This window comes from Rissa tridactyla, chromosome 4 (genome assembly GCF_028500815.1).
Source record: "Rissa tridactyla isolate bRisTri1 chromosome 4, bRisTri1.patW.cur.20221130, whole genome shotgun sequence".
NCBI lineage: Eukaryota > Metazoa > Chordata > Aves > Charadriiformes > Laridae > Rissa > Rissa tridactyla.
The window spans coordinates 78,565,692-78,575,401 of NC_071469.1; the positions used below are offsets into that span (position 1 = coordinate 78,565,692).

The 9,710-nt window shown below is 42.8% G+C and overlaps 1 protein-coding gene across 2 annotated transcripts in view; it reads right to left on the bottom strand.

Moving 5' to 3' along the window:
- NKD1 (NKD inhibitor of WNT signaling pathway 1) overlaps positions 1-7,553 on the bottom strand; it is a 106,968-nt gene extending 99,415 nt beyond the window's left edge. Inside the window, exons 1-3 of one of the 2 annotated variants that reach the window (XM_054200249.1) lie at positions 7,216-7,553; positions 7,043-7,075; positions 6,618-6,778 (exon numbers count right to left, since the gene is read on the bottom strand). In XM_054200249.1, coding sequence (XP_054056224.1) covers positions 6,618-6,778; positions 7,043-7,075; positions 7,216-7,240 — 219 coding nt within the window. In that variant the 5' untranslated portion in view covers positions 7,241-7,553. The remainder of the gene's footprint in view (positions 1-6,617; positions 6,779-7,042; positions 7,076-7,215) is intronic. The other variant, XM_054200247.1, reaches the window with a different exon arrangement.
- Positions 7,554-9,710: the final 2,157 nt, after the last annotated feature.

A 9,710-nucleotide genomic window follows, 5' to 3' on the forward strand; every position in this document is an offset into this window, starting at 1 on the left:
CTCAAAAAAGGATGTCTCTCACATTCAGAAGTGCCATCTCTACTCTGCAAATTACTCTGCAAAATATATGCCGTATTGCTCTGATGACAATAAACCCAGAAGTTTACAAAAAGCAAATGCACTGTATGGCTGTAGCCCTTGCAGAGAGACCAGGACAGCAATAGTTGAACCTACACAAGTCATTTCCCCTCTCTCTTAGATTACGCAGTAGTAAAAGCATCTGCGCCAGCACAGCCCTTTCACCACAGCTAACACCGCTGGCGTTCCACCACTGCAAGACAAATGTCATGAGATATTCCAACACAAACACTCTTTGCTGGCTCAGAAATCAGACACAATGAAGATTTTGCATTTGGAACTTGGTTAATAATTCTTGAATGGAATACAGTCCAACTCAGTCTCCCATAGCTGTAGTTACTCTGTAGGAGTAAATACAAGCTTAGTTTTGCTGCCAATGTTGGCAGATATGACTAAATAAATTCACAGAGAAAGTCTATTTGACCATTTCTTCACATTAATTTTTTGAACTAAAACTATACCTCATTTTCCATGTAAAGATATCTATAAATATCACATAGCCTGAAAACTCCTGAGTATTCGGAGTAACTAGTATATTAACTAGAAAAGTGGTTTAGTAAAAAAAAAAACAAACCACAAAACAAACTTCAAGTATTTTGTACATTTCAACATCTACTATTTACTCTCCAAGCAGGTTTTGATGCTGACATTCATGAAGCAAAACCCATCCACAAGGATTTCTATAAAGGCCAACATCTGCAGCACAGAGAGCAACGTTCCATTTTGATTTAAATATCATCACCGAACAATTATTTCCCCAACTTCGGAAAAACTCTTACAAAGTTTCAATACTCAAGAGACTTCTCTTTCCTCTGTTCATAACCCAATTCAAAAGAGACCATAAAAGTCAACTAAGATCTTCTTCTGAAGGGTGCCTACAAATAGCCACTTACCGAGCTCCTCCTGGGTCTTATTACAGATCTCACAAAACCTACAGAAAATCCTTCTGTTAATGAATGCTGCTGTAAAAAACATTCCCATATGTCGATAATCATGTGCTACAAATTTCCCATTTTTGTTATAAGCAAAGTTTTAGTGTAAGCCTGGACTAAATTATTTACATTTAAGTCATTAAAGAATGTAACACATTGTTGTTATTTTTCATCCCAATTTATGGAAGAAAACCTACTCCATAAGCAAGGCCTTCTCATTCAGAAGAATTAAGGTTTCACTAAGCCAAGGGGGACTATCAGTAGCCCAACAGACATGGCTTGTATCACTTACATGAGGACTTCACCCAGCTACTACACAGAATTTGCTTCCTTCTTACAAACATCAACCTAAGTAACTCCACTTTAGAGGCATGGGAGAAAGAGGGTTGTTAGAGATCAAAAAAAAGTTACTTTAACGAGATTGCTTGCAGAAACTTCACGGGCCATTCAGCTTTCCAATCAACATGCCAAATTAAAAGTGCACCACATTAAATCTGAAACACCTATAAAACAAGCCCTGATGAAATACAGACTGTCTTCAGTCCACCTCCTCCATATGGCTCCAGCAAAGTCAACTTTTAATTTCATAACACAAAATATTTAATTTATGCTTTTCTTCATATGTCAATTTAACCTCCGGCACATAGCTTTGAAACCATGTAAGGATGCCTAACACTTTCCATATGGCAACCGAATTGTGGCTTTTAATTGCACCAACTGGTATCATTCAAGGATAATTCCCTTGGAATCCAGCTTTCTGCTACAGTATTGGCCAATCCACTAATCTCATCACCATGGCACTAATACTTTCAGAGACTCTTTGATTGTTAATATTCATATTATAATTTTCCCAAACCAGAGCTGTCAAGATATACTATGTGCACCACTAATTAAATTATCTTGGTTTGTTGGCACCAAATTTCAACACTAAATAAGATTCTGCTTCTCTCTCTTTCAGTACAAAGTTTGGCAATTTTATTTTAAATGCCATGCACAATATTTTGTGCATCAAAATATTTTTTTTAGTCATACCAATATCTGGCACTGCTGAGTCTGTTGTTTCTTTTAATCCTCAGAGTCAATACAAATAATTATCTATACAATACTGACATTAATGTACTTCAAAATATTTCCGTTTAAAAGATCGCTTCATGCAGTCACACAAGATAGGACCCAAGGAAGTTTTAATTGCTCTTGTCACCATATCAGTACGAAGGCAGTCTTTCAAATGTCATTCTACCCATGAGATGACCCCAAAGTAGTGCTACAATTAAATCTTCCACTTCAACAGCCTTTACGCCATAGTAGATACATACCACTAAAAAAAGTCTCTTTTCTGTTTATTATTTTCATTTTGGACAGATGACCTACCCAGCTGTGTCTTCCATAAGGCTATGTATTTTTATATGCACACACACACATGCTATTTAACAGTGGGGGACTGGGAAGGGCTTTTTTTTTGAAGAAAGCTCATGCTGGAGGAGCAGTGAAGTTGACACTGGCGTAGTCTCCTCTCAGCCATGCAAGGAATGCCCATTAATGTCACTGGCAGTTACAGGCACAGAACAAATGGAGAACAAGCCCCACCTCCGAAGCAGTGATGTGCCTCAGCATTTCATACTGTATTATTCCCAGACCAGATACTCAACTCTAATTAATATCAATTAGGGTTGAACATGAGGATCACTAGCACTAAAGAGCCCAGCAGCAGTGGTAAGCTAAAGTCTTTTCTATTTTACCTAAAATGATCACTTACAACTTGGCTCACTGTGAGCTGATTTGAAATTTAATTAAAAATATGAGGTTTTTTCCAATCCCAAGCACAGATCTCAATGAGACAGCGTAAGAAACTAGTAAAATTTCTTATGGCTTTGAAGATAAAAGTAAATTGAACTAAGCAAGTGTCATATTTAATATTTTCCCCTCTAGCATAGAGCTACTTCTCAGTTAAATAAATAAATACATGAATATTTGCAAACAATGTTGATCTCCAAAAATAGTCTGTAAAAGTAAACACACCGAATAAATTTAAACTTAAGAATTATACAGGATAATCCACAATGTCAGAAAACCTTTCCAGGCACAAGTTAACTCATTCTTAAAGCAGTAAAACAAGTGTATTCACTTGCTCTAACAGATTTACAGCCCCAGTGGTTTCAATTAGCTTTGAAACTAGAAGATGACTCTGGACCTCGTACTTTTCATGGATGCAACAGAATTCCTTTTTTCTTTAATTCTGCATGATGTGGAAGGCTGCAGCACTAGCCCTTAGCCTCCACAGTAATTAAAACATTTAGAGCAGAGCAGCCCCTGCTGGGCAGGTGGCAATGGTTTAATGAGATCAGAGCTCCTAGGCCAGAACAGAAAGTTGCATACACACCAGAAGTGCATATTTCAGATATAGTCCCCTTCCCCTGGCTCATGCCTTCACCACCAATTTACCATGAGATCCTTCTCAGATAACTGATGCATTTGGCAAGAGCTAGACACTAATTACTGTTCTTCCAGTTAATTGGAGGGGGAAAGACACAAATGGGCAGGAGATGACATGGACAACATGTCAGCAGAGGGAAGTCTGCTCTAACTAAGAAACTCTCAAAACTTCAGTTCAGGAAGAGAAAAAGTGTTGTATTCTTGAACCCTCCTTGTGTCAAACACTCCCTCAGTGAACTGATGTAAAGACCTCCCCTCCACAACTACTGTGAATTCAGTCATTCTATAGAGGAGGACAAATGAAATTTTATTGCTTTCCTGTATTACTCACTCATTCCTCTTGTAAAATGCTACATGAATCCCCCTGAACTTCAGTGTCATCTCCCCTGGATGACTAACTTTAGCAAAACAGTTCAGTGTGTCTGTTCTTGAGGAAAACAGCCTTCCAACTACAACCAAGACGGAAATTTTGGCTTATCTAGAGCAATGTAAATCAGATTTCACTATTGCATTCAAGTTCTAATCAAAATGATTCAAAGCTTTGACGTTTCAGGCTTGGAAGCAACCAAGCGCTCTCCTCTCCCATCAAAAGGTCTTTGGAAGGACACTGGATTTCACCAAACAGGGCCCTACATATGAACGAAACCACCATCAACAAAACTATGGTTAAGGATTCCTAGGAGGAAAATTATTTCTAGGACCATTATTTTTTTAAAAGTCATCTGCATTCAGAGAAACATCCAGTTATTTTCATCAGTGTTTGATCTAACTCCTTCTGCCATAAGTCACAAGCGTGGCAATTAGGGCCTATTTCAGGGGAAAAAACATGTTTTAAGGAGAAGCCAAAGTTTCGGCTGTGACACAGTAAAACTGTACCATTCCACAGAGCCTTGTAAGCTAATTGAACATTTTAGGAGGAATTTTGAAGTAGTAAGGAGAAGAGCCCTTGGTTGATTCAAGTGCAACAGTACTACATTATTGCGGAATACAAAACTGTCCCACACAGTCCCATATGACTAACTATTAGCAGAAGTGACTGGTATTTCTACATCTTGAGGTGAATAAAGAGCCAAGAGGTTAGGCTACAATTTGCTTTGTATCTTGGTATAATTATACAAGAGATCAAAGAGATCTCAGAAGAGAAACGGTCATGCAATCTCAGTTACGGAGTCAATAGCTGTGACTCCACAATCCTTGTCAAAAAGACTGTACATATGGCACATCTGGTTCCAATGCAGGATTAGAAATGCATCCTTCCATATTACCAAAAGTTCATATTTTAAAGGAACTTTAATGTAGCTGTCACAGTGTGCCTGTGACAGGATGACAATTAAACTAAATCAATTAGCAGGCTATAGATGCATACTACCAAATATATTAGGCAATAAATTGCTAATATTTTCAAACATTCAGAAACAGCTCCATCAGGATGACAGTAAAAAGCCTCATGGGAACAGTGCTTTTAAACATACTTAAACCTATTTATAATTTTATAATGTATTAAACTGTAGACTAATTTTTAGTTAATGGCTTGCTAATTGCTGAGCTATCATGAGGAGGACACCTTGAGTAAGAAGAAAAATACTGTTCTACTGTCATTCCAGCTGAGCAGACCTCATGGAACTGAAAACTGAAGAGCTTTGTGAATAGCAAAATATCTTTGACAAAAGATTTTTTTTTTTTCTTATTTTCAGAAAGCAAACTGTCTTTGTGGAAGAAAACATATTTCACAAAGCTAAAGTCAGAGTTTTGGACCTTTAACTCTTGTATTTTAAACCTATGTTTAGTTTGATGAGTTGAGCTTCTTTCCTAGAAAATACGTATATGAAAGACAGAATGTATCTAAAAAGCTTGACTCACAAAAATGGGGATAATGAAAAATAATTAAAAGCACATGTTTTTACTCATTGCATCTGTATGATACATGTGTGTACCTTTATTAACAAGAACTTCTTTCTTTGGACACATTGGCTCCAAGTAAAGCACAACAAAAATCACTTCAACCGACCATACCTGCAAGTTGAACATGAAGTGATTCTGCTGATCAATTACAAACGCTTAATATCAGTATCTTACTCCCTTCGCCTTACTTCTAGTGACTCCCAAACAATTTATTCTCCTCTAAACATAATACTGGTGGAATCTAAAAAGTCATCATTAGCTTTTCCTATATGACACATATTCTACACCCCACCTAAAATGAAGATTCTCCACTTACAAGTTAATTTTTCCTGAGACATGAGACATGTCCAGGCTTCTGACAATAAAACTGGTGGCTAACAAAGCAAAGAGCCTGCAGGAGGTTTGGTAGCCCTGCTCTGCTTGTGCTTTCAGAGCCACATTCCTTGCTGGGAAGCACAGATTCCAATCTCCCCATCTCTCAGGTTACTTTTCCACTGATGAAGCTTTCAGGGCTTGATCCAAAGCTCACGGAAGTCAATGGGAGTCTTTCAGTAAACATCAATAAGCTCCGGATCATACCCTGAAACGCTATGAGGACCATATCTAAGAACTGTTAAGTTTGTTTACCTCCCATCATGCCTTTTTGTTTAAAGAGACAACATTGAAAAAAAAAACAAAACAAACATTTCCACCAGCCCAACTTTACAGGGGAGGACGGGAGGAAAAAGAAAGGGTGGAAAGTGACCAGTGTGGTAACTGCCAGGACAAGTGACATGTGCAGTAACTCTTATGAAGAAAGTCGGCCACACATTATTAGCAAAGAGCAAATAAATAACAATACACTCTTCGGGGACTTCTCCTTTCCTGAATTCCTCTGCCAAAATGTCACAGACAAAGTTGTGCACCAATCAGGGTTCACAAGCTTGCGCACACTGGCAGGGTGCTGGGCTTTTCCCAGAGATTCTCTGTTTGTTCCTGTTAGTGAAGGGTTTTGTTCTAACCGTACTGCCCAGACGCTAGCAGGCAGGTCCCCTTACTCCTCTGGCTTTTTGTACCAGCCCCAAGTTTGCTCTGCAGCTCCTAACTTCATCAAAGGGCTGAAGAAAACCACCCACGGGGCAGCCCCCTGGAGCAGCATTAGGGCAAAGAAACCCCTTCCTTTGCACAACCGACCCTTGGGAGGGAGAGAGGGATGTAGAAAGAGCTTTTGGTTTTCCCCGTTTCAAAAAGCAGGGGCGGGGGAGGGTGGGGGCAGCGAGGAAGCTGACATACCCTGCTGGCGCTGGAGAGCCTGCAAACAGCCCGGTGCTGGCAGCCCTGCGGGAGTCCCGAGCTGCTGCCTCCGCTGCTGCTGCCCCCGGAGTATTTCTGCTTCACCATCCAGTCCTCCAGCCCTTTGCGAGCCAGAGAGGCGTTCACCGCGAAACTATCACCTAGAAAAGAGGAGACAATGCCGCCGCTGAGCCGCCCGCAGAGCCCGCCCGGCCCCCGCGGCCATCCCCGCTGCCTCCCGGCCACGGCTGGCCGCGGATCCGCGGAGGAGGGGGGGGGGGGATGGGGATGGGGACCGGGACCGGCAGGCAGCAGGCAAACCGCGGCGGAAAGTTGAGGGGAGAGGGCAGGGGGACGGGGGCAGCCCCCCGGAGCGGGGATAAGGAAGGCGTTCAAAGTTAGTGGCAGTGAGGAGACATCCCTACCTTCTGGACTTTCTCGGGGTTTACAAACGGCAGCTAGGCAGATCCGGAGGAAAGTGTGTGAGGGAAATAATAAAGGAAGATCATTAGACACCGGTATAAAATCACAGCAACAAACCGAGTAAAATCCCAATCAGGGGAAGGGGCAAAGGAAGTAGCAAGTGAAAGGAACTAACCATGTTTCGAGTGAAGTTTCCCCATCTCTCTGCATTGATCTGCAATTACGATTCATTTGACTGTTTTCAGTAGGGTCAGGTTCGGTCGTTGTTATTTTTGTAGCTGTATAAAATCCCAGCGTGTTTAGAAATCCATGTGCTCCGCTTCTCCCTGCTAAACGCACAAGCGAGATCAAATCTCAGCTCCTCTCCTGCAGCACGGTCCGGCGTCCCCCTCTCCGCTCCAGTCTTCCTCCTCTCTCCTCTCTTTCCCAAAGACAGAGGCGGTTACAAAAGACCTTACTTCACCCACCGGGGAACATGATTGACACCTCATTGAGATTAGACCACTTGCAGGCAGCCTCCGCCTTCCCATTGGGCCGCGGCGGCAGATGAAAGGGGAGAGTGAGCCTTTTGGAGGCTCCAAAAAAAAAAAAAAAAAAGGAAAGAAAGAAAAAAAAAAAAAAAAAAAGAAAAAAGGAGCAGCCAGGGCGCGTTTCACTTCCAGCCGGGCACGGGCGGCGGGGCCGGCCCCGCTCCGCTCCCCGCGCAGCCCCGGGGGCGCCGGGCAGACAATGCGCCGCGCTGCGCCCCCCGGCCCCCGCCTGGCCCGCCCGCGGAGCCCCGCGCTGCTGCTGCTGCTGCCGCCGCCGCCGCCTGGCCCGGGCTGCCCTCCCCGCACCCGCCGCCAGCTCCGGCCCGGCCCGGCCCGGCCGGGGTCTCCCGGGGCCGCCCCGCCGCCCTCCGCAGGCTGCACCGCCCGCGGGGCGCTGCCCCCTCCGTTCGCGGAAAAGCAGCTTTTCCACGCGGGCCGAAAGGTTCTCCCTCCCAGCCGCCACCCTTCGGGGATGCAGAAGGGGTCCGGACACCCCGCACGCCTTTTGCGGTGTCCGCCAACCGCCTGCCATCGCCCCCGGCACGCGGCTGCGGCGACAAAGCGCTGCTGAACCCCTCGTGTCCCCACTTAGCAGTATCCTGACTGCGAAGGAAGCCAGCGTGTCTGGAAAAGCAGTTGTTCTATTGACTTAGTCCTGCAAACTGTTTTTCACGGGCATTTCTGCGTGCACGAGTGATCCTACTGGAGTCACCGCTACTGCCAAAATGCAGTTTTCAGGGTCAGATCCAGAACCCTTTCCCAGAGATTCTAAATGTTAGCAGCAGGAGGACAAAGTCTCTATCAGCTTTTTTAAATTACTGATTGAGTAGATGAGATTTAAAGAGAATCTCCCCTTCTTCTCCAGTTTATGAATGGTGTATTTTTTACATATAGAATAAGCTAAAAGGAAACTTGCTGTTTCATAAAGACAATTCTCACAGTCATTACAAATTTGCTTCCTTCCTCTGGCTGGTCATTATTTTTCTGTTTATGAAAATTACATCTCCCTTGAGATCCTTGTAGTTCAACTAGGAGAGATAAAAGGGAGTGCGTAGTAGGTTCAGAACAAGAAAAAAATGAAGGCTTCTGAGAATTTCACTCAAGAAACTACTAGTTAAACTATGTAGGGATTGACCCAGATGGGCCTGGTCCAAAAAACTTCAAGGCCACATCTGTGCTTTCAAATCCATACGTTTCAAGCACAGGGAGGAAGGAGTTAGACTTGGGAGCTCATCTGAAAAAAAGATTCAAAGCATATGTAGTAACACTTCTGCAGGGAATTGGGACGGGGAGAGGAGGGTCAGGCTTGGAGCTCATTTTTAGAAGGAATTCCAAAGCACATGGATGTGGTGATGGTCTGGTATGAAACGACTGCGCAGCACAGCCAGTGGAAAGCCATTAAATGAACCATTTAAAGCCAAATTGTTCTTTGGATGACTGCAAAGTCATTTCTCACATTATTTCAACTATTTATCTGTCTAGCAAAGAAAACACTTGAGTTGTGAAATGCAGCTATTGCAACAGCATCAATTGCTTGTCAAATAGCTAATAACATGCATCTTTTGTGAATCTCTTTCTTAAGTATTTTAATAATTTATTTGGCCCATTTTTTGTGTTGTGTATTTAAAGTGACATATTTGTTCCTTTGAAGATTGCCTCTTGTTTTGGGGAGGAGAAAGAGGGGAAGAAAGTGATTTAGATGAAGCAGACTCCTTGGGGCATGAGCCTCACCTAGACTGTGAAAATGTGTAAAAACTCTCTGATGCATACTAAGAAATTTGAAATTGAAATGCCAATTATTTTTTTCTCCTCAGCTTGGCATATACCCTTTTTTAACTTCATCAGCAAATGTTTTATTTGGGATATCACTTATCTTCATTGTTTACGAGAAATAGAGAACACTTTAATGGAAGTGCCCCCCAAATGGTATGGATTTGACCGGGGGAAGAAGTCCTCGCTTTCACAGCGGATTACAGAGGTCCACTTGTCTCCCAGTTACAGAGACGAAGGGACTTGCATTTTTGACACAGTCACTGTTGTGCAGTGCTGCTTTCGCCTGTGCAACCTTTGTTAGAGTTTAAAGCAAGCCCTTTTTAATAAGTCAATGACGTACCATGCAAAACCAAGGTTTTCACAGGAC